The following is a 26,448-nucleotide window of genomic DNA, read 5'->3' as shown; positions in this document are numbered from 1 at the left end:
AGAAGTTGACGGTTTACAACAGATAGTTTTAACAGTTTTAAGCTTAAAAGTCTTTGTTAAGTTTGCAGTCTCTCAGGTATCAGCGCTTTTTAACTGATGCTTTTACCCAGGTATGAGTCCACCCTTTCTTGCCCATTCTTACTGTCGTATCGGTTGTCAGGAGCACTTGGAACAGTCCGTCCCACTCAGGTTGCAGTTTCAGATCTCTCCATGTCTGCATCAGATCCCAGTCTCCTGCTCGGAATGGATGGATCAGGACTTCCAAGGGTGGGGTTTGAGCTAACAGTCCCAGGTTCCTGAGAGATGACAAAGAGGATGATAGCCCGAGTAAATAGTTCTTAAGAAAAGCATCTTTTGTTTCAAGTTGAGGTAATTCATTCCCTTTGTCCATGTACAGCAACTTTTACTTCTTTTTAGTTTTGTGTAGAGGTAGCTCAGCAGTTCTCTGAATCCTCTCTGGATTTATTCTTTGTCCCCCCTCAGACGCCAGATGCCCTAAATACTTGACTTCTCCTTCTACGTATTGTAATTTATTTTCCTATACTTTCAAGCCCTGTTTTGCCAGAAAGACGAATAGCTTGTTGGTGGCTTCCTTCTCAACCGTTTTCTTCTGTCCTGACAATAAAAGATCATCCACGTTACTCCAGAATTTGTTCTAGAACTTGCCCAAAAAAACCCTGAGGTAAAATTGTCCATCTGTATTGCTGCTTCCACACCATTTCAGAGTCTTTCCATTCAAAGGCAAATATATCTTTGCTCTCAGGGTCTGAGAGCACCCCATTAATAATACCGTTATTCCAGCCTAACAATTTACTGCTTGAACGCCCAATTTCATCATCAAATTCTTTCCCAACAAGGTAGTCCCTGCCTCGGGTGCATACAATAATTGCCCAGTGATCATTCTATCCCTAGTCTCAGCTCGGTGTCCCCAAAAAGTGGCACTGTTATCCCAGTCCCTTCTACCCCCATCACGTTTAGGGTTTCATTAGTTAATTTAAGCCTTAATACTTTACAGGCCGGTGATAACCTGGCTGCCTCAGTGTATTGGGTTGACATGGCAAGGTTCTGGTAGCAGGGGAGCTGTAGGGGTAGCCCCTGGGAGAAGAATCCAGCAGCTGCCCCATGTGAGATAAGGACCCGTTTCAGCCGGCTCCAAAGGGCCCACTGCTGCCCGGAGCCAAGCCATGAGCAATGCAGTTTAAATCTCTATGAGAGCAGACCCAAGAAAAGGAAAAAAAAAAAATGCTGCACAACAGCAGCTGGGAGAGCGAGGAGGGAGAAACCTCCCTGCAGACACCAAGGTCAGTGCCGAGGAGGGGGAGCGCAGTGCAGAGGTGCTCCAGGTGCTGGAGCCAAAGCCCCCCCGCGGCCCACAGAGAGGCCCCTGGTGGGGAAGGCAGACCCCCACAGCCCATGGTGTGCCGTAGCGGAGCAGATCTCTGTGCTGCAGCCCAGGAAGGTCGGCACCCCACAACAGAGCAGGGGGAAGAGTGACCGTGAAGGAGCAGGGGGAATGAAGCACCACGGACTGATGGCAGCCCGTAACGATAACTGTAGAGTGATCCCCGTTGAGGTACACTTGAGGAACCCTTGAGGTACACTTTTTTCCTTTGTCAGGGAACCAGCTTTCTGAGAAGCCCTGACTCCCCTATTCTGAATTTATAACAGCAATCCCTCCTCCTTCTTCCACTCCGGATACTCCTATCTGAAGTGGCCAGCCTGGCCACGCTTAAAACATCTTCTCAGAACCTGTCCCTGCTAGGATTTAGGCTGCAACACAGGTAGCTTTCCTTGTCTGCTATTCCTCCATCTCTCTTCCTCTCCTTTCCATCCTGGGCCCTCTATCTCCCCCCGCCTCACTACCCAGTACGCTGTGAATACCATTTGTTTTGCTCTCTCCTTTTCCTTCTCATCTCCCCTCCTGGCATACACCTTCATGCCACCTGCACTGCTCACTCCATCCTCCCACTTTCTGGAGCTTTTCCTGTCTATCTGGCCTGGCTTTAATCACTAAATGAACTTTAAAGAGCCCATGGGCTACCAGGTCCTCAGGATTCATCCCGGAGTACTTTCTAATTCTGACCCCGAGTCTCTCCTAGGGTTTCTATGTTGTGGGTTGTTGTTATTGCAGTTGGATAAGCAGATATTTCTGCTCTATCGGAATTACTCTTGGTCTGGAAGGGGCTGTTAGTTTCCCATTCTTGCATAGCTGCCTGGCGAATCATTCCCCTCCAAAACATTCTTCTCCAGTGAGTAACATACTCAAGATTGACATTTCCCCCCCAGGAATACAAATTAGGCCTTAGAAACAGATTTGACTGTTCTGCTAGGCCCTCAGTTAAAGACTTCATTTCCTTCTTAAAACTCCCAACCTCTCTGCTGGTAAGGGGGGAGTGGCACCGGCTCCGCATCGGCCCTGCACGGCCCCAAGACCCCACTGGGACCCCCCCGCCTCTGCTCCTGCCTCTCCACGCTCCCCAGCGTGACTTCTCCAGGGACAGCATCAACTGCAGTCCCTGTCTCCCCTCCTGGAGCACCTGCCGCTGCCTCCGGTGCAATATTAGGATTATAGGGAGCATTACTTGATTCCTCCTCCAAAACCAGAACCTTATTGTTTGCATATAAATTTCAAGCGTGAATTTTCATCAGACCCATATTTTGGCCAAAATACTGAAGTTCCTTTTATTATATTTTTAGGTCAGACAGTTACACAGCATCAAACCATTTTTAATTATATATTTTTAAATCTTTTTTTCCCTACTTTTTGGCTTGTCTTTCCAAATCCTTACCGTTCTCTCCAAAGGGCTATCTTTAGGCACAATCCCAGGGTCTCCAACCCCACTGCTGACTGTTGGAACCCTTAATCCCCAGCTCTTCCTGATGTGCTGCTGAGGACTTCACCACCCACAGGGTACCACACGCCTTTACCTAGGATTAGGACCGAGGTGGGGTGTACTGCCAAGCACCTCACCATGCTCAGGTACTGTACACCTAAGGGCCCAAGACTCTCTTTCACTCCTCTCCTCTCTCTTTCGTTTCGTCCCTCTCCAGCTCGCAGGACTTTGTTCATCCCCTCGTGGGACTACAGAGCCTCGTGGATGAGGACTCCACACTCTCTGCACTAAAAGTGCATCTCATCCACACTCATTCACACCAGAGTCTCCCTGAACCCAACCTGAGGCAAGATACGGTAAAGTTTCCCTTACCTCGGTCCATGCACGGCTTCCCGGTCCGGGTTATCAGCAGTAATCCCAGTGCCTGTTCCCGATCCGGGCTGGAATATATGTGGGCTGTGTCCGTGTATGTCTGTGCTGGCCTCCCTTCTCCCCAGAGCTTCGCTGAGCCTGTCTTTAAATTAACAGCCTCAATCCTTTGCCAGCCGCACCGAGATAACCCACCACCCGTGACGGGACCGCTTGTGCTGGCAAGAAATCTGTGGCAGGTGACAAGATCCCGGACGAGCCCCCAAATTGTGAGAAACATCTCAAATAATTTTCTTCAGACAGGATCTTCTGTGAAGCTATTTTATTCGCGATTGCAATGGCGGGCGGCCTGTCAATCAGGAGTGCATTTTGGTAAACAAATCCTAACCTTTTATTCCCTATTACCCGACGCCTGATCACCTCCCCTGTTTCCTCGTTGGCTGAGTACTACAGGTTCACAAGCTACTCGACGCTCCTCTATACCATATATGTACAGTTTTTCTTTTTTTCTACCCTTTAATTTCTCCTTTCCTATGTTTTGAGAACTTGTGCTCTTTGTTTTACTGTTCTCACACTGCTCATCGTGTTTTTCTCAAGCTTCTACCTTATTTTGGAACAGTGGGGCCTTCTACTGCCTGCTTATCTACTTAGCATTTCTCTTTATTATGACTACGCAACTACCTTGGAATACAGAAAATTGGTTCTCTACTGCAAAAACACAATTTTGTTTCTCACCCTGCCACCAGGCTCATTGAGGGACGGGCAGCTGGGCTTTGCCTGCTTTTTATCCACATCCACACTGGGGAAGAGCTCAGGATGGTCGCTGCCACCCATCTCAGCAGCCCCTCTCCTCCTCCACATATCCCTTCTGCTCTGATCTCATTTGTCTTTCTCCTGTCCCTGTGATGAGTGGTGGATGCAGGCTTTTATTTTATTTTTTATTTTCCATAGAAAATTTGGTGTTCGTCCCAAGGGGCCGGGGAGGGCTGATGCCCCTTTTCAGCCCCGAATCGGTTGCATTGATCCAGAAGCAGGACAGGGAGGATTTTTCCAGAGCATCCCAGCAGCGTGGCCGCCAGGAACATCAGGCTCTCCCTCCTGGCTTTTATTTGCTTCGAAATACCGTCCAGACATTTCTGCTGAAAAACCAGGGGGAAATGGGCCAAACAATGAAGGTTTTGAGGATGTGTTTTCAGCCCAGCACTCAGCCCTGCGCTGCTGGGAGGTGAAGGGCAGGGGGAGAGCAGGTTGGAGGGAGGTGGAAAGGCAGAATGAGGAGTTTAATGAGCTGGTTTGGAGGCTGCGAGGGCCAGGCTGGGCATTTTGGGGCTGCTCTCTAGCAAATCTTTAGTGGTAGTGACAATTTTAACATGTTGTAACACAAAAACCTGCCAGTGCTGCTTTCCAGCTCTATGTTCCCCTCTCCATGCTGCTGCACCAAGGCAAGCAGAACACTGGGAGGGAGCTTCTGAAGCATGCTGTGCTGAGCAGGTACAAAAATTGCTATTAAATGACTTAAATTCCCCTTAAATAACTTTATATTTCACCCCGCACAGCCTTGGCAATGATGAAGGTCTGTGCTGTCAGCAGTGGGTTTCTCCCAGCCCAGCTTGCAAGGAGCCATGGCGATGCTTTCTGAGAAACCGGTGTAAATGAAGGAAAGGAAAAAATTAATAATTGGAGGAAATTACTCGAAATTCTGCCTGCTAGCTAGCCTCCAGCCTCTGGAAAACGTCGCTGTGCGGCTGCAGCGGCTGGGCTGCTGCGGGCGGGTGAAGGCAGGAAGAAAAATGACCCCGTGTCGCTCTTACAAACAGCTTCCCGAAAGCAGCCTGCGGCTAGGAATGCTGCTGGATGCAATCCCTTGGAGGAGGAGAAAGTCCAGGGGAACGTATTTTTGTCTTTCCGAAGGATAAATCATCCGAGCCTGAGGCTGCCCTGGAAAAGTTGTAGCTTGGGGGCATTGCTGGGGTGCCGGACAGGGAGGATCTCACACCCCGTGATTTATGGTGGGGCTGAACCCCCCTGGGGCTGCCAGGAGGTATCCTGACAATTGCAGACCCAAGAAAGGTTTGCCAAGATGCTGGCCTCGGAAGAAGGGGTCGTAAAATATTTTCTGTTTCAAACAAATCTCCTCTTCCCTCCCCAGCCACAGTGTGGTGCTTGGCTCTGCTCCTCGCCATCCCGTGCCCAAAACCAGCCTCCTGCAGCCAAAATCTGCTTGGCATCGGTGGGCTTTAAGCGCTGCCTCGTGCCCTCTGAGCCCAGGTGAGTGGCCGTGGCGTGGGTCAACCCTACTCAACCACTGCTAAAATAGAAAATATATATAAATATAACCTGTGGCACTCCTATGGGGCTGCACAGGAGTCAGGGAGCTGAATCCCGGGGATCCTGGCCCCCAGAGCAGTGCAGGTGTTTGGGGATGGGGAGATCTCAGTGCCTGAAGCCACTGTGCTGGAAATTGGTGCTGAATTCTCTCCTGACCCCCCAGCAAGGTTGCTAAAATGGGATAAAAAAAGCCATAATCCATCCTGGCTCCAGGACAGGGGCAGTATGGGCGGGATGGGTTTTGTTCCCAGTCCCCGCCGTGCCCACACTGGTTCCCAGTCCTGAACAGCACCACGATAATTTCTCGAGGTTCTCCCAGCCCCGGGGACATCCGAGCTCAAAAATAAACCCACAGCAGAGACGGGGGAGCAGGGAAAGGGCAGCCGACCCCGCTGGCAAAGCTGTGCAGCCGCCAGCCAAGGATGCCTCCGAAGAGGGTGCCAAGGGAGGAAGGAAGGGCTAATTACTGCTAATTGCATTGCACTGCGGCTCGTCTGTCGGGGAAGGGCCCTTCCCCAAGGAAAAGGGGGTTCCCTGTCTGCAGCAGCCCCAGGGGCTATGCGGGATGGGGCTCTCCTCCTCCTACCCCACAGAGGAGCAAGCTCACAGCTGGGTTTTGTCCTGGTGGACCCCAAAGCTGCTGCTGTTTGCACGGTTTGCCAGATCTGTCTAAATTCCCCTTCTTTTCCACAAAATCTCACAGCAAGAAAATAATCAGGGGGAGCACCAGACAGACCCCAAGAGCACCTTCCCAGGAGCTAGAAACACCCCTGCATGGTGCAAAGTTTGCCCAGCTCGGTGACCTCCCCACTTTATCCGTGCCGTAAGGCTCTGTAGAGCCATCCAGGCTTGTCCTCAAGCTTCTCCCTTTTTTTTTTTTTCCCCTTTTCAGCCTCCTTTCCCCTCTTTCCCCCTCCTCCGCCAGGCTGGCAGCGCCCCAGCCATGAGCTCACACCGTTCGCCGCTGGGTCCCGGATGTGCATGGGAGGCAGCGGGACAGCAAAAAATGAGTGCAGAAAAAAAAAAAAAAGAATTAAAGGAAGCTCTGTGCAGCTCCCATAGGGTTTTTTTATTAGGGGGGCAATAATCACAATAATGGGGGGAGCTGGGTCCTGTTTTGGGAGGACCACTGAGGTCTGAGCCACGGTGCAGGTTCAGGGGTCTGCAGGAGGTGCAGAGCATCTTGCAGGAGCAGGTCTGCAGGGGGGACAGGTGGTACATTTTGATCATAATTTTGTTTTATTTTGTTTTTTTTTTTTTTTTTCTCCCCTTTTACAGCTCCCCAGGTATGGCAACTCGGTGTTATTCCTGCGGGGGATGCGATCAATGATAAATTCGGGGTCATGGTGTCTCCCTTGGCGTAACCACCTGAAGGTATGTGCAAGTGGAAAGAAGCGCAGGGGGGGCTCTGATTTTCACCTCTGCCTCCTACAGCCTCCTGGCACCAGGCACTGCACCTTTTCCTGCTTGCTGCTGTTTTAAAAGAGCGACCCAATTAATCTTGCTGGCATCCTTTTCTTGCAGGAAAATCCATACAAAGAGACATCAGGACCTTTGAGGCAGAATTGACAAGTGCCACTTGGTTTTGGAGCAGAGCCCGGACACGGGGCACATCCCGATGCAAGAGGGTGCAAAATACTCCAGGTAAAGCCCGCCCTGTGTCATCCCGAGGTGCTGGGGGTGCTTTGGTGCAAATATAACGACTGATGGAGCGTTATTTGTGCTCCGTGCTCTCCAGAGCCTCCCCTTGGCACTCAACAGGAGCTGCTGCAGGATGCAGCTTGGGCACTGTGGCCTCGATTCCCAAACTCCTCCAACCTACCGAGGGCTGCTGTCGGCATTCCCAGGGCTTCTCAGCCGGGAAATAGCAGCCATCTCTGCGGAGAGCCTGATGTCACAAGATTTTTCAGCCTGATTTCCAGAGCAGCAGTCTGGATGCGCTTCAAACCTCTGACTGCTTTTTCCAACCAGCGTTGTTGCTTAGGATTTTGGGGGGGATTTTTTTTCTTCTTCTTTTTTTTTTTTTTTTTTTTTTCCGGGCTCTCCCTTCCCCAGCTCTCAGCCTGTCTTGCGGAGCTGCCGATTGAGCAATCGGTGTCTGTTCCTTAGACACGTCACCGTGGAAATTCCTGAGATTGCTGGTGGGGACCCACACGAAATTAGCCCGGGCTGGGGAGGAGGAAGAGAAGGAGGAGGAGGAGAGGAGGAGGAGGAGGCAGCTGCCCAGGAGATGGGTTTGCTGCAGGAGCAAATCCTTTCTGCTCGTCCTCTCCTGGAGCAGCCACTTCCAGGGGCTGGCTGTCAAGAAGATTTGCGAGGGGCTGTTCTTCTCCCCTCTCCTTTTTACGTGACCACCAGCACCAGCCGGCCCCACAGAGGAACACAGCTTGCGCGGGGCTGAGCAGGACACAGCGCGCTCTTTTGCAATCAGCTTGGCTCTGGATTGCAAAAAAAAAAAAATGCCTTTTTAATCTTTTTTTTCCCCAAAAAAAATTAAAAAAGGAGTTGTTCCAGTGGCTGCCTGTCACAAGGGGAAGAGGGGTGGGAATGAGGTGCCAGTTTCACAGCGCTTCTTGCTGATGCTGAAATTCTCCCCTCCCGCTTTCAGGATGAAGCCACGCCAGGCACCTGGGGGCTCATTTCGCTCTCCCCAGCAGCAGATGCTTTTGTGCTTGGCGGCCGAACCCAAAAATCTGCCTTGGCCTGCTGGGAAATGGGAGGTAAGAGGCTGTTTGGTGAGGACACCCTGACTTGTCCCGCTTCAGGGAGCATCCTCCCTTGGGAATCGCTTGCTGGGAGAATTAGCGTGGCTTTATTTTATCCCCTACCATGAGCTGCACATGGTCCACATTTTACCACTGCAGAGTGAGATGTAGCTCCTCTGTGGTCCACTGAAGGGTTTTTTTGTGTCAACATGTGCATTTTTGGGTTTCCCTCTGGGCTACGTGCTGCTTTTAGGCCCATATGGATGCCTACAACCTGCTCTGCATCTGGGTTTTCAGGTGCAAAGAAGGGGTGCTCCTAAGGGAGCACCCTCATGGCCACAAAAAAAAGCACAGAGAGCAATAAAAGCATTTGAGGAGCTCTTCAGGGGCTTTTCCAAGCTTATTTTTGACTTCCAGCAGTTTTGGAAGTGAGGAAATAAGGCAGTGACCATGGCACTGCCATGGGTTAGTGGGGAACGTCAGGCTCGCTGCAGTGAGCCTGATCAGTTCTCCCTGTCTGCAGAATTAATCACTTAAGGCCTTTCAGGTTTCTACCTCCAGTTCTTTGACCATGCTCAAAATCTGCAGGTTCCCTACACGGGCTATGTAACATACATTAATTACATGCAAATTAAATGATTCCTGTCTTGTTTTCAAGCGTGATAATGCCTTTGGCCTTTGCCTTTGTGCAGTGGAGCCCCTCACATCTGGGACAAGGACTCCAGCAGCACACTGGGGTGGTTTCACCCCACAAGCTGCTGGGGTAGAAAGGGAATTTTGGGGTTTTCCTGCATTTTTCTCTGCTGGAGAAGGGAGCTGCAGCTCACCCAAGGGTATGGGTGACCTCTGGGAGCCATGCGTGGACTCCAGCATCTTTCACCTGCCAAAGCAGGTTTGGAGGCTGTTTTTTTGGGCAGGTTTGAGAGCTGGGTGTTATTCTCAGGTATTTCCCTGACCATGAGCTGAGCTAGGAGGGTGCATGCCTCAGTCACAAACCACTTGGGTTGGCGTGGTCCCCCTTTGGCTCACCCATCCCAAAAGCTTCTCAGCATGGTTGTCCCAAAATCTCCCCTTCCCTGGGGTGGTGAAACAACCACGCCACGTTTAAAAATATAGGTGGCATCCCCAAAGCTTCAGCCCCTCCATCTGCCCTCCCAGCCTCTCTTTCCAGGAGGTCAAAGGGGTGCCTGTGTGCGAGGCTTCAGACCCGAATCCATGGGGTTACATCTCTGTGATAGCGGGATTTCGTGGAGCAAGGCGGTGAGGTCACGGCAGCCGGCCGCGCTTTTATTTCCGCGGGGTCTCTATAGCAGCCAGCGACAAAACAAAACATATATTCCTCCGAAGCAGAGTTTCCTGGCTGGTGGCGCTCATTTTTCTTTACGAGCTGACTTTGGAAGAGAGCGGAGCGGCAGCTCATGGAAAATGGGATGTCTTTCTCCCCGCTGTCTGCTCCTCCGTCCCGGCAGATAAAGGTTAGACATCTGTTTCAGATCTGCTTTAACCGAAGGACAGACCCGCTCCTGCCATCCCATAAATCATGCAGAGTGCAGGCCCTGCTAATTGCTGGGGCTCTTTGTCCCAAGATGTCCAGTGCAGCCGTGGGCAGGCAGTGCCCACGCTTCCTGCCTTTCCCTAGCGGTCCCTCAGTGCTCTGAAGCTGGACATCACCCACACGGGTGAGGGTCTGGGGACTCCCACGTGCCCAAATCTCACTTGGGTACATCCCCTATTTTCAGGAGCACACCAGGTGAAAATACACACGTTTCCTAAAAACCTTCACCTCAGAATTATGCTTACAGCATACGGCGTTGCTTCAAGCGTGGCGTTCCTGGAAAACCCACGGAGATGTGTATCTGTACATTTAGGTTATTTTAGATTGGCTTCTTGTACCGATGCAATAAACTTAATACCGGCTAATAAAACATTTCAGAGCCACTTTGCCTCCCCTTGTAAAGGTTTCCCTAGATGGAGATAATTAAATGCAAAACTACAGCGTTAAGAAAACCCAACCAAGCGCTCAAAAGCTGGTGCTTTCCCACATTTAAGGGTCTGGCTGCAAAGCTTAACTCTGCTCCATATCCTCCTCTCCATTTTTACGGTACCATCAGCACCATAAAGGATTACGTCTCGGCCCTGGTGTTGAGTCCTGAGGTTTTCACCAGCAGCCTTGTAGCTCGCTCACATCCAAGGGCAGCAAGGGGATCCATTTGGGGGGAATTATTTAGACAAAGCTCTGCAGGGCTGATGTGTGCCATGCTGACCCTGTGTTGGAGACCCGCACCAAGTCTCAGTGAGGTTCAGACCGAGCAGGCTGGAGCAGGACGGGGAGGCCAAGTCACCTCTCCACTAACAGTGAGTGTTTTTACGAGACGTCCTGGCAATTAGTGGAAGAAGAGACGCAGCTGTCGATGCACTGGAAGTCACAGTTTATAGGGAGTGATAATATCTTTTATTAGGCTCCAGAAAGCAGGATTTGGGGCACATGAGTCCTGTTCTGAGCCGCAGCTGAGGGTGTGAGAGCATCAGCCCCGCCACGGGGCACATCCTCCAGGGGCTTACCAGGGCTCTGTGCCCCCCGGGACAGACCTGAGCTCCCCAGGGTGCAGAGGCTTCGCTTCCAGTGGGGCTTTTATTTCAGCTTATGGGGAAATGCTGCGTTGAGACCAGCTTTTAGTTCTCTGCTGTCTCATTATAGAGCAGGTGTTGAAGATTGATGCTATACCTCTCAAAACAAATGATGCATAGGCATCATCAGATGGTGTGTGAGACGTTTGATATTAAGGGTAGAAGCCTGTCCTTTGAACCTAGTAAGCAAAAAACTGGGAAATTAATGGCTTCTCAGGCTTTTAATTTTTGATGCAGATTTAGATGGGGTGTCCTGCTTAAAGGATGGTGTCCCTGGACTGCATCATCCTTTGCTTCACACATCCATCCCTTGAATTCCTCGACACAGTGACTGCTGCGTGTCCTGTAGGATGCTGCGAAGCAATGGTTTCACTCGGCTTGTACAAGAACACGTTAATTAGGATTGAGTTTATAAGGAAGGGAAAACAGCAAGCGCAGGGTTTAGAGAAGCATTTGGAGGTTTTCATGCTTTCTTTTTTTTTTTTTTTTTTTTTTTTTTGTCCCCTGGCAATGAACCCAAGAGGAGAAGCGCATCGCTTCGTCGGGGCGGTGCTGAGCGGGACGCCTGCCCCGAGCTATTTTTACTCCTGGTCGCGTCCTGCAGCCACGCTGGCAGATGCTCTCCCAGCTGCAGATGACTTCCATGTGTAACCCCTTTTGGCTGCTGGCCGGGGGCCTAGGGCGTAGCTTGCTGCCTTGCAGGGCTCCACAGAGCAGGGCCATGCCCAACACCCCGGGGGTCGGCAGCAATGGGGGTCCCTTCCCAGCCCGCACCTTCCCAAAGCCTTCCCTGGATCATCCAGGTTGGGAAAAGGGTAGGGTGGGAAGGATGAATCATGGGTCATTTTAACCTGGGTGCTCCCAGATTGAAAGGAGAGGCTGCGGAGGAGGCTGGAGCGTGGGATGTGTCCGCCCTGCAGGCAGGCAATGCTTAAAGGCCATCAGGGAAAAAGGGGGGTCTCCAGCATGCCCTCGGGGCACGGTGAAAAGCAGGGCAGGCTGCTCTGCCCTTCAGAGCAGCTACGGGGAAACAATTGCAATAAAAATTTTAAAAGAAACAGTAAAAAATCAGTCCACCTTTTAACGAAGCCCTTACAACGTGCTTGGTGCTGAGCAGAGCACAGCTGCCAGGGCTCGGCTCGTGCAGGAACCCCAGCCAGGCACAAGTGGCTCTGTACTGTCCCCCCACGGGGACAAAGCCTGGAGCAGCCCCTGGGATCCATCTGCAGCCCCACGCAGACCTCTTTAATCCTGCTGCTCCCAGGTTTTGCAGGATGTTGTCTGGACTCGCCTCAAACGACCCAGGGGCTTTGGAGGAGCCCCTTTTTGGGGAATCCCTCTTTGGAGGAGCCCCTTTCCCAACAGTGACAGACGCCCCCAGAGGTTGGTTGCTCCCACGTGTTCATCTGCTTTGTGCTTTTTGGGCAGATTTTGCCATTGTTTTCTGACCAATTTTAGCTTCCTTGAGTGAACCCTGTGGTCGCCATGGCCAAGGACAGCAAAGCAGACCCCCGGGGATGCCCATGGAGTTGTGTAGGTGGAAAGGGATCTTTGGATCTTCCAACACCCTGCTCAAAGCAGGGTCAGCTGAGGCTGGGTTGCTCAGAGCAACGTCCTGCCTCGTGTAAACCCCTCCAGGATGGAGATCTCATGGCCATCTCCTGGGACATCCCATTTTCCAACTTTCCCAAGCTGGAAACCCCCAGGTTACCAGCAGCATCTCAGAGATTTCCCCTGAATGTTCACGCTACAGCCATCCTCCCTTTAAGGGCCATTAGGGATTTCACACCAAATACATTGTTTCCAGACTGAAAAATCATTCCCCTGATGCCTACCACAGCTTTAAAAAGAATGGGACAAAAGCACGAGTTTCTCAAAACCTCCATTAGACTTTATTTAAAAGTTCTTTGTATAGACTTCCTGACACAGAGTCCACAATAAAAATAAAATCCCCACTCCAGCCCGCCCACCTCCCCCCAAGATTGCTTTGCTTTGTATTTTATAAAACAGACAACATTAGAAGAATGCCAGAGACATTCTACACCACAATTTAAAAATTCATTAACTGAGGCCTTGGTCCCAGCAGTGCATTTGCATTCAGAAACCTTGCTTCCTTTGCCTCGCTAGTTTGGTTGGCCACATATGTTACAAATGCATACGAGAGATCTAGTTGGAAATCTAATCCAGCAAAAGGAGAAAAAAAAAAAAAAAAAAAAAAAAAAAAGGAAGAATGAAAAATTGAACCGCTTGTTTATCAGAATTAGCTACTCTCTTACTCGAAGGCTTTCCAAGTAAAGTTATGCTCAGTTATGAAAATGATAAAAGCAAGCACGTAACAGTTGCAGTGAAATTATTATGATTTCTTTTTCTTTTTTTTTTTTTTTCTTTTTTTTTTAGATTTGCTGATTTTTGCATTGCCCGAATTGGAAAGAAAGGGTAATTTGGAAACGTGTTCAGACACGGTAACAATCTGCAATCAGGTAAATACTTCGCAACGTTGAAGCTATACAATATAACCCGGGCAGGGGTAGGACTCAGTCCACAAACAGTTTAGCACCATATTGATAGGTCATGTAGCAAAACACTTTCTTCAAGGTTTGCTTCGGGAGTTAAAAGCATGAAATAGTACAGTGCAAGGTAGTCTATACCCTTAGCTTCTATGGGGATAAGGTGGCGACGGCTGACGCTCCTGGCTGTCCCAGAGGTATGTGTTGGCAGGTCGCTGGCTCTATGTTCCTATCGTCGTCACCACGCCAGGGTTAATGTTGCCTGGGAAAGGTTGGTGGAGAAGGAGAAAATAGATAAGGTTGGGATGCTGGGGAAGGACCAGGGTGGCTGCCAGGACTTGCTGCAACCACTTGGGTCTAGCTAAGGCCTCAAGGAGGGGCGTGGGTGCTTACCAGGGACGCAAACTTTTTCACATTCTTTCTGCGTGTTAAATCGGTTCTCGTTGCCCCCGCAGCCGCCGTACCAGAACCTGGCGCAGCTCTTGGTCTTGGGGTCGTAGTACCACTTCAGCACGAAGTCCCTGCAGGTCCCCTCTTCCTTCTGCAGCCGGCAGATGTCCGTGGCTGCAAGGAGAAGCAGGAGCACCAAGGGTAAGCAAGAGGTCTGGGGCCCTGGGCTAAGCACGGGCTCTCTCGGTGTTTGTGAAGTGCCTGAGAGAAGGGCTGGCATGCGAGGTCAGAACGGGCAACCACAGCCTAGGCTTTGCCTGGTCTTCTAAGACTAAATCCAGTCTCTAAGTTTGCAAAGAGAAGGGTTTTGGGTGTCCGTGCCCAGCGCTGAGCCCCAGGGAATGCATGCATCCACACTGGGATGGATAAAGGCAGCAAGAAGGACGTGTGCTGCAAATCCAGGGGATTTGCAGGAAATGAGTTGGCGGGCATCAACTGGGTTGCAATGGAAAAAGTATTTTCACCATCATTTTCCAATTAAAAAGCGTGGCTTTCCCTGAAAAGAGGAATCTTCTGTGTGAAGATGCTCCTGGACCTACCGCATGCTGCCCCACGGCATCCCACTTCTCTTACTGGAAAAGTGGTGGACAAAATAACAAAGCACCGGGATGTGTTAAATTAAATTAAATAATTAAATTGCCAACTAAATAAATAAATAACTTTTTTTTTTCCCAAAAGGAAAAATAAACCAAGATATGCAGAGTACACCAGCAAAAAGTGGTCAGGAAATCCAGGACCTGAAATTGCCTTGTGATAACCTCATCTAAGGACTGTGCCCTTTGTAATGTGCTGCAGGCCATGTGCCAGGAATCAAGGTACTCTGTCCTACCAGAAACAGGGTCCCAAATATCCACGAGTGGACATAATGGAAAAGTATAGAGATATAGGGCGAATGTACGAAAGGGTGCGTTTGCAAGCAAGTTTCTTTGGGGTCTGATGAGAGGAAAGGCTTGCTAAACCCTGATAAAATGTTCACAGGAAGAAGCACACAGAAGATTATCCCCAAAATCCCAACTAGAAAGTAGGTCTGGCAGCAAATCCTAGGAAATAAGAAAGCGCTGGTGGCAGGTTTGCTTTGGAGGAAGTTGCGGCCGGTGCTGGCGGCTGCCCAGCGCCCAGGAATGCTGCAGCCAGCAGGACAGGGGGAGGCAAAAATCGGTGTCACGGACCCTACACTGACCAGACCCCAGGGACGGGCAGGTCCTGCCTAAAACCTCCCTACCTGCTCATTTCGATTGCATTTTCCCTCTTTTTTGCATGCTGTGAGCATGGGGCCAAGTGGGTCAAACCCAAGCAGTGGCCAAGGTTTGGGGTAGGGTCTGGGAACGTGACCTACTGGGAGAGGAGAAGTGTTGAAAAGGTCCCTCCTGCCTGCTGATGGTTTTGTTTGTTCTGCTCTAAAAGCAGCTTGTTGAAGTCTTTCTTAACTTCTGCTTTTCCTAGGAATTTGAAATCAATATTGACCTTCCGATTCAAGCTCTGCTATCATGCTCCGGCAGCCAAAAGCTTCCCCATCCCTTTGGCAGGCTCTTTGCCCTTGGGGTTCAATTTTTTAAGAAATCCTCCTCTCTTCTTTCCTGTCATTCCGGAATACCAAAAGCCAGCAGATGCAAACACAAAGACTACTGCTCCAAACCCAGTGCAACCCCTCACGAAGCCAACCAGCCAGAAAACATGCAGCTTCTGGAGTGGTAAGGTATTTTTTTTCCACAGCACAGGATCTGGGCAGCCCAGCGTTTGGACCCCGCTGTCCCCTTTGTGACTGGCAGTGGCTCTCAGGATCAGCCGAGGCACTGAGAAATTCAACAAACACTTTGGAGGCAGATCTGATTTGCTGGCTTCAGGAAAGCAGCTGCGCTATCATAGCTGAAAAAAAAAATCCCTTGAATCATAACCTTCAGTTTGCCTGCCCTAATATTCACGCCGTGCGGGGTGGTGCCACACGAGTGGGGTTTTTAATTCATCCTGCAGAGAAAATGTGTCTGGGCTTCTCACCTGCACTTAGATTTAATTTTGTTATGGTAAAAAAAAATATAAAAAGTCTATAAATTGCAGCAATTAAAGGTTATCAGAGCACTTAAAAGGGTTTCCAGGGGGAGATGGATCTGGAGCACACCCAAAGAGCCCTGAGGTTTGGGAGGCCAAGGCATTTCTCAGCACTGCACCTGGCTCCGGTCCTTGCAATGGGCTGAACTGAGAGTCCAGCCCAACATCCAGAGTTTTAAAAGCTGAGCTGCAAGCTCCTGTGTCTCCTTTTCCACAGTGGATTCAAGCTGTGGTTTAGCAGAAACCAAAAAGAGAAGAGGGAGAAAGCAGTGAATGGAGCGAGGGGACCCTGGTGGGGCGGGCAGAGACACGAGCATCCCTCCAGGGCCCCTCGGTTGCTTTTCTTGACTCTCTGCCCAGGGCAGAATGGCGCCAAGTTCGTGAAATATCAATTTAGCCTGAACAACAGTTGCTGGAAACATCATCAAGGCATGTGATGATGATCAGAAGGGGCTGGATGAGGGGCCGGGGCGAGCAGAAAGGCGCGCCCTCCGGAGAAAAGCACATCAGGGAGGCTTCCCCGCTCCGTCAGGGTGAAACCCCGGTCCAGATTGATGCCACAGGTTTCTGCACGAGCTATGTGCTGATGCCTCTGGCCAAAAAGACCCCAGACTGCGACCAAATTTGTCCATGGTGCCTGGTTGTAGCACTGTGCAATCTCCTTTTGGAGCAGCTGCTGCCCCAGGTGCCTGGGGGTGGAAAGGCTGGACCGAGGCTGCACCATGGCCAGGGGCAAGAATGCCCAAGTCTGATTTAAGGAGCCTAAAATCCACACAAGAAGACCAAACGGGTGGGAGGGGGCCTTTTCTAACAGGATTAAAGCCCTGCCCTCGGTACCAGAGCTTGCATTGCTCCTGGGTTTCCCCCATTTCTTTGCAAAATGCCCTGAAAGACCAAGAGAAGAAAGCTGCTATGATAGCAGGGCTTTGCTGCAGTCAGGTTCCCATCCCATCCCTGCTCAGCCAACACAGGCGATTGTAAGTCACTGCTTTCTTCCCAGCTCCTGAAACCCAGGAGGTTAGAAACGCCTCCAGGAGAGGAGTTCATTGCCATTTTCCCGTGGGTGCCTTCCTCAGCTTCGTTTTTTTTTTATCTTTTGCTGCAAAAGGAAAACATCTGCATGCAAGCCCCGTGCCACGTGGAGTCATTTTCCGTGTGAAGTGTTCTGGATGCAGGCAGTGAAGCATTTGTGGTTTGCACCACGGCAAGGGCGCAGTGCTGAGTGGTGGCATCGGTCATGCAGCGACAACACGAACCGCTTTGGGACCTGCAGGTCAGTGACCGCACACTTCTCCCGAAATCCTGCACGTGATTTTGCTGCCAGCTGTGGTTTGCACTTGGGTCGTGCAAATATGACAGCCCCTGGGGTGAGACATGGCATGCAGGCAACTTGCTCATGCAAAGCAGGTGCTGGGGCGTGGTCAGGTCAAGGAGCAGATGAAAACCAAGTCTGTGCTGCTGGTGATCTTGTGCTGGACAAGCTCGGATGCATGCTATGAAATGATGAAGGTGAAGTAATGGATTTGCTTTGGTTTATGGTTATTTTGTGTATGTGTTACCTGACGATAATCTTTTCTCAAGGGGTGGCTGCTTGGCTTTCTCAGCTGCTGCTGGAGGAAAAATTGTGTGGGTTTGGTTTTTAAATGGTGTTTTCTCTCTGATGCAAACATTATTTGCAAACATGATACAATGTGAAAGGATTAACCCCCACGTGGTACTTACATGGTTTCAAGCATTTGCTAATGCACTCAGCTTCGGTCTCAAATCTATTGGCATTACCAGCGCAGCCACCATACCAACCCTGGCTGCAGATCTTGTGTTTGTAGTCAAAGAACCACACAACCTGATAGTCCTTGCACTGCATGCCCATGTCAAAGTCCAGCAAGCAAGGGTCTGCCAAATCTGCATGTCAAAAGGTGCAAAGGTTAAATGATCCTGAAAGAGTTAAAAGCTGAAAAGGGAAAGAGATCCAGGAAAGGGAAAAAAAATAATAATAATAAAATAAATGAAGCATTTAAAAACACCAGAAGCCAAGGGGGCTGGATCAGCCCATGCACCTGATGCTCCAGCCCAATGTGAGGCTCGCAGAATTTCCTCAACCCATGATTTCTGTTCCCCCCCTTGCTAAGCACCAACCCAGCATGTCCCCAGGCCCCTGCACTGGGGTGGCACGGGCAGGACTGGGCCTTCACACACCTCCCCCCTGTCTGCTTGCAAAGCTCTTTGCCTGGCTGTAACTTTAATTCTTAAGTGTGCTTACTTTATCTTTAAGGCAAGCCACACCTGGTAGGCGTTAGGGCTTGATGAGGATTTAAGCATGTTCCTTTCCTGCCCAGAAATGATAACTTGAGGCCCAGATCCCAGAGTTTTTATTAGCAAAGGCCATCCCTGCGAGCAGCTGCTTTGCCTATATAAGGATGCCAGAATCCGGGGCTTCCTCTGAGGTCTGTAAGATTTATGCACGGGTCTTTCCCATTGCACAGAGAACTAGAGAAGACTCAGTTAAACGACCTATCCCTCGTGCCCTGCTCTGTTTAATATCCTCAGCCTGCTGAAAAACCGCAGATTAACAGCACCGTCCTCGGAGGCCTTCCTAAAATGTTTTCCCCCTACTCCAGGTGCCATAAATCCTTGGGCAGAGGCATTTGCTACAAACGGGTCATGAAAGGAGGCGAGATGGAGAGGTTTTGCGTTGACAGACCCACACAGAGCTACACCTTGTCTCCACAGGGCTGGCAGGTAAGAGGTTAAGCAAAGCCATAGAGGGGTGACAGTCACCTTGAGGGAACAAGCCAGGGGACAGTGTCACCATGCACGGGTGGCACCTTGCACGAGGAGCCACTCAGAGCATCACAGCGGTGGTGGGATGAGTGCCAAGATGCAGATGAGATGAAATGAGAAGAGATGTTCCCTGCTCCACCAGTAATTTGAGCCCCATCCCAGACCTCCACCTGCTGCTCAGCGCATTTCACACCCAGCTCCCCAGGCTGGGGAGAAGATGAGCCACAGTACAAGCAAAAAGCTTTTTTTTTTTTTTTTTTTTTTTTCTTTAAAAAAAAAAAAAAAAAAAAAAGAGAATATATGGGGATGAGGAAAGAGTCTTAGATGCCAGATCCACATCCAAATTGGTGACAGTGATGGCTTTATGGAGGCTACAGACCTTTCCAGATCTGTGGAGGAAGGGCAGTAGAGTATGACTGTGCATTATATGGCAGATGTAAGGAGCCTGGTGTCAACGAATGCCACGAGACAATGCTTGAACAGCTACAGTGATTATGGGTTACTAACGAGGGTTAATGTGATTATCAGCAGAATAGGATCTGACAGCTTGCTCGTTAGTGGTTTACTGTGATGAGCCACTGATGGCAGGGAGTAACCTGGTGGGACGCTGTCAGCAGGCCAAATCCAAGGGTTGTACACTGGCTGTCGGTGGAGGACTTGTGTGTTAAGTGAGGGAGCCAAGACCTGTTCTTTGTGATAAATCAGGAGAGATGGGGCAAACAGGAGCATGTTTCATGTCTACAGCTACGTCTCCATGCACTGGGTGGGCCATGGGGCACAGCGTGTCCCTGGGGAGTGGCCAGCACCTGGGCCCTGTCTCATCTCCTGATGACGGGACCTGGTCTGAGTCCTCCATGAAGATCCCAGAGCCTTCTGCAGGCTCGGGATCCTGCACAGGGCTGAGGCCTCAGACAGGGAGCCAAGGCTGTCATCCAGATTCCTTGGTCCTGGCGGGGCTACGCTTGCTCTGCAAAGGGCCAGGTTTGGGATCGGGCAAGGGGAAGACCGATGCCGACGGCCAAGATCTCCATGGGGGTCCCACCAGAGCCCCCCAGCCCCACTACTCACCGCTCTCAGGCCCTTCCAGCGGCTCGGTGTTCATCATCATGTTGGCCAGGGACACCTTGGGCTGCGCCGGGGTCTCTGGGGAGGACAGAAGGAGCGGTCAGCCAAGGGCAACCAGATCCTGCAGCAACACCCTCCGGGAGCCCCACCGCGAGCAGGAGCGGGGCCAAGGCTTGGCCATAAACAACCCCCCTGGCCCCAGCTCCAGCACGGGGAGCGGGGGACACACAAGCTGCAGGAGTCAGGCCTGGATGTGTTTACCCCAGCACATACGTTTTGCAGCAGTGTTTATTGGATGCAGCTGGCAGGATGAGTAATCCACTGCTGCCTGGCCGTGCCGGCACGGTTCGTGTTGCAGCAATGCTTGGTCGGTCTCTTGGTGGCTACGGAGGGGACCCACCAGGCTCTGCTTTTGGTGGCCACGGCTCTCCTCGCAGCGTGGGCCTGCACAGGGGCTCTGGAGAAGCAGCCATGGCCTTGCTGTAGCCAGATTAGCTTTGCTCCTCCGGTCTTAGAGAGGGCAGAAAACCACAGCGTGCTCCAGGGGAACAAAGAGGCCATGATGGAGCTTCTACTGCTGTCCTGCAGCCTTCTAGGATTTGTGCATTGTATAAAGGCCTTTAAAGAAGCTGTGACACACTCCTGCCATCACAGCCTGACAACCCTCTGGGAACTGCAGTTGAAGATTGTCACTGGGGGGGGATAAAATCCCTTGGGGTGGAAAGCAGATCATGGTTCATATCGCAGCACTCCTCACCTGATTGCACCGTGCCCTTTGCGTGGGGCTGGGCACTGCTGCCTGCCCAATCTGTTCCCATTTGAGATGTACACTATAGGAAACGCAGCTTCCCTGGGCACCGAGGGCTCTAAGTCAGCACATGCAAATGTTCCTTCTACAAACTGTTGTATTTTCACAACATTTTTGTGGGCACATTTATTGCTCGCGAAGGTAAGAGCCCTCAGACCTGATCCAAACGTGCTGAAGCCATTGGACAGGCTCCCCATGGGCACTGGAGGAGGCTCCAAAGTGCCAGAACAAGCCAGATGCAGCACTGGCGGCACCAGCACAAACTTTACCACACCAGCCAGCCAAGGCGCCTCTACGCCAAGCTATTAAAAAAATAAAAGTAAAAAAATGTTGGCTTTGCCTTATACAGCAAGTTTTGGCCATGCCAAAGGGTTTGGTGAGTTTCAGATGTGATCTCTGCACATGGAGCCTGGATTCCCAAAAGACTAAACCCACCATTTAATCCCTTCTCTATGCCTTTTTTGGATATTGTAGTATGCAAAGCAGATAAGTGGCTATGGAAATTGCTGTTGGAGAAACAGCTTTTCTTGGTTATTTTGTAATCACGCTGGACTGAATTTACTCTGTTTTAACCCAGTTTGACTCCTATTAATTACTGCAGTGCTGTCTGGACCCCACCAAGCCCCATTGTGCAAAGCCTTCTGCACGCACAATAAGACAAACACCCCTCTGAGACTGGCTTTAATTTTCCCACAATCTGGGTCCATTTTACACCACCAAAGTGTCAACTTGAATTTGCCAAAGAAACACATCCATGTTTCACAGCCAGGTCCTGCCGCTGGGACAGAGGATACCAGACATGCAGTGACACAACTGAGCATTGCCAGGGCTGGGATCACTGGTACTGAATGGCTCCCCATCCCTTACACATTTTTTCCATATTTTTTTTTGTGTCCAGTATCTTAACGTGAAAAAAAAAAAGTTTGTTTTCGCCAAGGGGTACTTACTTGTGCTGAATGCGCCTGTGTAGGTTACTTTGGGTTGGGATTTCAGGTAGCCAGTGATGACTACGAGGTATTTCTGTCCACCTCGGAGGCCTCCGATGACACGCTCGGTGCCGGTTAGGTTTTGTTTCAGCACAAGAGAGTGGTCGTGTGCCAAGGTGATGGAGAGATCAAATACGTAGGTGTTGTGTGGCTCGGGGCTGGCCCAGCGCAGCCTGGCACTGTTCTCGGTGATATCTGTGATCTGGATGTCGCTCGTCTTGGCTGCAGTTCAGAATCAGAAGAAGCACTGAGCAAGGACGTGGAGAGGAAAGCTCTCAAGGAAAGGTGTCTCAGCGCTGCAGGAACTGATTTTTAGTCCGCAGCAAATAAATCTGTGGTGGTCGAACCCCCCCCAGCACTGCAGGGAGGCTTTTTTTCATGGCCCAGATAAAGATCTGATAGCAAAGCCTGCCAAAGATCCAACATAACCTTACATGGGTCAAAGAAGCTGTTAGGGAAAGGTGTTCCTGCTATGGAGGAGCATTGGATGAGGCCTTTAGAAACACTACTTGGAAGCAACAATGGAATAAGAAATAACCAGAAACTCTTGTTCCTCTCAAGCTCATGAAAGCGTTGACCTTGTGAAAGCTGTTTTCACATGGATGTTTAACATTGCTGGTTAAGCATCCCCCTGCTTTGACAGATGTTCTCTGTTACTTCGTCTCACCCACAGCTGCCTGCATCCCCTCGCAGAAGCACATGGGAAGGCTCCTTTACGTGAGCTGCACTCACATGAAGGAGCTTCACCATTCCTCAAAAGGTCCCCACGATGGTTCAGTGATGAATGAACTGCAGCTATTTATATTAGCTGACGGAGAATTCAAACAACCCCATTGTGTGAACCACCATAAATAGCAAAACTTAGCCAGGGGGATGAAAACACTGACAGCAAATGGGCCACACTAGAAAGAGAAGCGTTCTGTCACTGCATTGCTGAGCTAGCCAGCAGACGATGGGTTGTCCCCTTCTTAGACATCCTGCTTGTGTTTTGCCTTGAGGCATCCAGCCCCTGACCAGGTCTTTGGGCAAACTTTGCAGCACAGATGTTAACAAAGCCTCAACAACCCCACCCCAGCTCAGATTTCCAGTTCTGCCCCTAAACATTTCTTTCTGCAAGCACAATACTTGTCCTCCCGGTGATGATTTTCTCATCGGGATCGTCCTCTCAAGGAGGAAGAAAAGATACAACTCACTATGGCACAGAGAAGCTCAGACAAAGGAGAGGCACTGCTCTCAGGGGGACAGCCTTTCACGTACCTCCTTGTCTTCTCCTGCCACTTGCTGCTGCAGTCGTGGTGCTCGCCGTGGTGCGGCTGGTGGCTTTGGTGTTGGCTGCCGTGCTTGCAGCGCTCTGCGTGGTGGTGTTCATCTGCACCGTGGTGGTTCGGGCCGTGGCTCTGGTCTGGGCCGTGGTGCTGGCAGTGGTGGTCCTGGCACGGGCATTGGTGCTGGCAGCAGGCTTGGTGCTGGTACTTTGCGTGGTGCTGGTGCTTACGGTTCGGCTTATGGTCACGTTGGGTGCCGTGTACCTATCGGAGCAAAAGCAGCTGATATGTCTGAAGCACTATATAAGCAGAATTTTGGAAGTCTGGGGGAGCTAACATAGAAACCAGTGGTAAGAACCCCTCCCGAGGTAAATAGTCTGTCAGCTTTGGGTAAGCTCACAGGCAAGCAATGGAAACACTACAGGAAAATACAGGAGAGCACTGCCTGTCACTAGGGGCACAGATCTGCCTTCGCAGCACCCATCGGAGTGAATTCAGCACAGACACTTCTGCAGCTTGCCTCATTCCTAGGGACTCGACCTTCAAAGCTAGGACACGTGCCAGCAGTGAGTGGGGCTTGGTGACATAAGCTTTCACGTATGTTCATAAAGTGTAAGGGTATATTCTATGGCAGATCCTGAGTATCAGAGAGTCCATGGCAGCCCAACCTCTGAAAACAGTTCTTTCAGTTGAAAAGCCCAAGTTAACAATTTCTGGAAATCCTGACCTGCATGATGACAATAGCATATGGCTACTTCATACATAAATGAACGTGAAGTTTAATACAAATTTAAAATATGTGTGCACTTGTCTGCTTTCTCTAGTAGATAAATCTCTTGGTCTTTTGATACAGGCTGTTAGCACAGCTCATCCTCTTGGAGACAAACCACTACTTACACTGCTTTATGTCCAGCATGTCCAGAGCTCTTGGCTAGCTGATCGTTCTGGAGCCACTCACACTGCTTCCTTATTTCTGGAGACAGGTAGAAAGCAAAGTCACCTAGAGAAGGAGAGAGGCTGGCATTAAACTCTGGTGTTGAGGACAGTGGTCACCTACCAACAGTGCTCTATATATATTTCTTTCTGAATTAAAAAAGCTCTTCTCTCTTCGCTTGCTCCTGTTAAAAGCTTGGATTATCTCTTGATGTTTGGTGTGGTCAGTGCAGCATCCTGGGCAGGGAGATTTGTTATTCCAACACACAAACATGAGAGCAGTAACTGCAAGATATTAGAGGGCTTTATGTCTTAGTCCATCCCATGTAAACAGCATTCTCATAGCAAAGCACTTCCAACCACACAGCATTCTTCTGAGAGCTGGAAGTTTCCAGGACCCCTGTAAGCAGTAACTAGAAAAATCAAAACAAGCAAACCTAAATATTTATCTGCAGGGAAATATGTGCATACATTGGCTTCTTATTCTACTGCAAGACAAGCTGAGATTCAGATTTTCAAGGTAGTCTGTACATCCCAAACATGCTGATGTTGTTTATGACATTGAGCAAAGAATCCTGCTTGTCTGGTCCCTAAATCTGCATAGAGCAACTCCAGATCTCTGCCTGAGCTAGCCAAATGCCTGCTGGACATGGCATTTATGCTGAAATTGGGAAGAAGGATTTGTTGGTTGTTCAGGGAGCTCAGGTAATCAGGAGACTACCACTTCAGTGGGACCCACTGCCCAAAGAGGTGGTCAGGCCAGAGCCCACCCAACAAACAGGCAGGAGGGCCCAGCCTGGCACACTGAGGTCATACATTGCTCCTTCTGTAATATTCTGGCCGCAGGATGTTTTACTTACTTCTGATAAAAGATGGCAGCAGTCTCCCAAAGCGGAGCAAGTTCTCTTCATGAAGCTCTCCTGGTTTGTAAACCAATTTGAAGAACACATCATGTGGCTCACTAGCTAGGCTGTAGATATTCTTGACATCCACCTTCCTGCCAATGCCCAAGACAACAAAGAAATACCCTTTGCATTTTGCAGAAATTACAGTCTTCTGCAAGTAGTCAAGTTCTTCTTTTGTCATTTGGCCAGTTACCATCAGAACTATGACTTTTAGATCCCGAGGGTTTGGTGCACTTTCAAAAATGTGAGCCATTGTGTGTTCAATTGCATTTCCCATAGCCATTGTGCCGTAGAGCTGGGTCATTCGGTTGTTTAGGTAATTAATAATCTTCTCTTTGGATCCATAATCGGTTAGTGAAAACTCTGTTTTCACTGGTGGGAAGCTTGAGTTGGTTTCATGCTCATAAGGAGCTTGCTGGAGAACTGCCACTCTTGCATGGTGATGAGATATTTTTGGCTCAGAGCTGATTTCCATGTTACTTATGAGGTGGGAAATGTACTTCCTCATCTCGTTGAACTGCAGAGGTGTGGTGGACTCCGAGCTGTCGATGATGAAGGCTATGTCAATGTCTACATCTGTTGGGGCTGCCCGTCTGTCTCTGAACACGGGTCTCTGACTACCATAACCACAGATGGGATCGGGCTCACACACATCTAGGGAAGAAATACAGCAGGTTTCACTTGGAGGAATCAAAGATAACCCTCCCTTGTCACTATTAAAATCTGTTGTTTCATGTGAAACACTACCAAGCCATGTACATTCACCACTCCGTCACGTGATAACAAATCATTTCATCCCAAAATACATTTAGCTGTGCACGTAGTATTTTTTCATGTGCTCTTTTGTCCAAAGACATCCCAGAAGCTCTCTGTCATAAATGGCAGAAGGCCATATTTTAGAACTATTGGTATTTGGGCTGTCAGAATGGTAACAGGCCAAAAACAGAGCTTCTCTTCACAATGTGGAGAACACCCATACTGAACAGGGAGCCTCATTCACAACGCCAATGTTTTCTACTCAACCCAAGAGTACGAATCCCTTGTCTTCAGCAACAAAAGGGATGAATTCCCCCTGGGCTTCCCTTCTGCATCACTGACAACCAACTGCTGTGCAACCAGAAGGATCTGGCACAGTCTAGAGGGGAAATTGGATGCTTTACCCAGACAAACGTGACAAGTCAAGAGCCTCCGGATAGTTTCATTCAGCTGGCTGCCACTGGCTGGAAGAACAATTGCATGTCCAACTGCTGTGTTGTTGATCTGGTTAGATGCAAACAAAAAAAAATGTGGTGTTAGTAATGCTGCCTTGGGTTATTTTCAGCTCAAAGTAGGGGAGGGCAATCTTGTGGACAACTCTAAGGGATTTTCTCTACCCAGCATGCTGTTTTTTGGAGGAGCCTAATACACTTGTTGTCAGTTAATGGGACTAGTTTAGGCATAAAAAGTCCCACCAAAAGGTTCAAACACTTGAACCAGTGCTTGATGTATTGGGAATTTTGGTGCTTTAAGTCTCTGGACCTTAGCTCTCCCTCTACTAAAGATGCTACCACATGTCTACCTTCCCACACTTTGCCTTTCTGCCTCAGTCAGGTCTTTCTCACAGTGGGGACCATCTTTTCTTCTGTTTCATACCACCCTTGGCATACTGGAGCCATGGTCTGGGAACCAACTGGCTCGTTGAAACATCAACTAGTGCTTTGCACCAGACATTTTGGATTTTCCTCCTAATAGACGTGCTAGATGCATTTGTACAGCATTGCTTTCTCAGCAGTAAGCAGGCCTGTAGAAGCCAACCAGCAGCCAACAGATAAAAGCCATCAATCTCCCAGGGAAACGGG

The 26,448-nt window shown here is 49.9% G+C and overlaps 1 protein-coding gene and 2 long non-coding RNA genes across 18 annotated transcripts in view; 2 read left to right on the top strand and 1 right to left on the bottom strand.

The window, feature by feature from the left end:
* LOC311439280 overlaps positions 1 to 8,251 on the top strand; it is a 35,517-nt gene extending 27,266 nt beyond the window's left edge. Inside the window, exons 8-11 of the long non-coding RNA XR_014694639.1 lie at positions 5,353 to 5,471; positions 6,810 to 6,905; positions 7,056 to 7,175; positions 8,140 to 8,251. This is a non-coding gene — a long non-coding RNA (uncharacterized lncRNA). The remainder of the gene's footprint in view (positions 1 to 5,352; positions 5,472 to 6,809; positions 6,906 to 7,055; positions 7,176 to 8,139) is intronic.
* A 4,482-nt stretch (positions 8,252 to 12,733) lies between these two features.
* The window catches only part of COL6A3 (collagen type VI alpha 3 chain), a 56,514-nt gene continuing 42,799 nt past the window's right edge, over positions 12,734 to 26,448 (bottom strand). For 7 of the 11 annotated variants that reach the window (XM_084523729.1, XM_084523726.1, XM_084523736.1 and 4 more), the window contains 10 exons: positions 25,771 to 25,870; positions 24,566 to 25,264; positions 23,670 to 23,772; positions 22,765 to 23,036; positions 21,469 to 21,729; positions 19,717 to 19,791; positions 17,590 to 17,769; positions 17,427 to 17,477; positions 13,765 to 13,935; positions 12,734 to 13,633 (listed from right to left, as the gene is read on the bottom strand). In XM_084523729.1, coding sequence (XP_084379855.1) covers positions 13,593 to 13,633; positions 13,765 to 13,935; positions 17,427 to 17,477; positions 17,590 to 17,769; positions 19,717 to 19,791; positions 21,469 to 21,729; positions 22,765 to 23,036; positions 23,670 to 23,772; positions 24,566 to 25,264; positions 25,771 to 25,870 — 1,953 coding nt within the window. In that variant the 3' untranslated portion in view covers positions 12,734 to 13,592. The remainder of the gene's footprint in view (positions 13,634 to 13,764; positions 13,936 to 17,426; positions 17,478 to 17,589; positions 17,770 to 19,716; positions 19,792 to 21,468; positions 21,730 to 22,764; positions 23,037 to 23,669; positions 23,773 to 24,565; positions 25,265 to 25,770; positions 25,871 to 26,448) is intronic. The other 4 variants (XM_084523730.1, XM_084523731.1, XM_084523732.1 and 1 more) reach the window with 4 other exon arrangements.
* The window catches only part of LOC311438844, a 50,971-nt gene continuing 38,350 nt past the window's right edge, over positions 13,828 to 26,448 (top strand). For 2 of the 6 annotated variants that reach the window (XR_014694359.1, XR_014694360.1), the window contains exons 1-2: positions 13,942 to 17,140; positions 18,486 to 18,606. This is a non-coding gene — a long non-coding RNA (uncharacterized lncRNA). Of the gene's footprint in view, positions 17,141 to 18,485; positions 18,607 to 19,765; positions 21,320 to 26,448 lie in introns of those variants that run through there. The other 4 variants (XR_014694356.1, XR_014694357.1, XR_014694358.1 and 1 more) reach the window with 4 other exon arrangements.

This window comes from Aythya ferina (assembly GCF_964211825.1).
Source record: "Aythya ferina genome assembly, chromosome: 6".
Lineage (NCBI taxonomy): Eukaryota > Metazoa > Chordata > Aves > Anseriformes > Anatidae > Aythya > Aythya ferina.
This window is presented reverse-complemented; position numbering and strand designations above follow the sequence as displayed.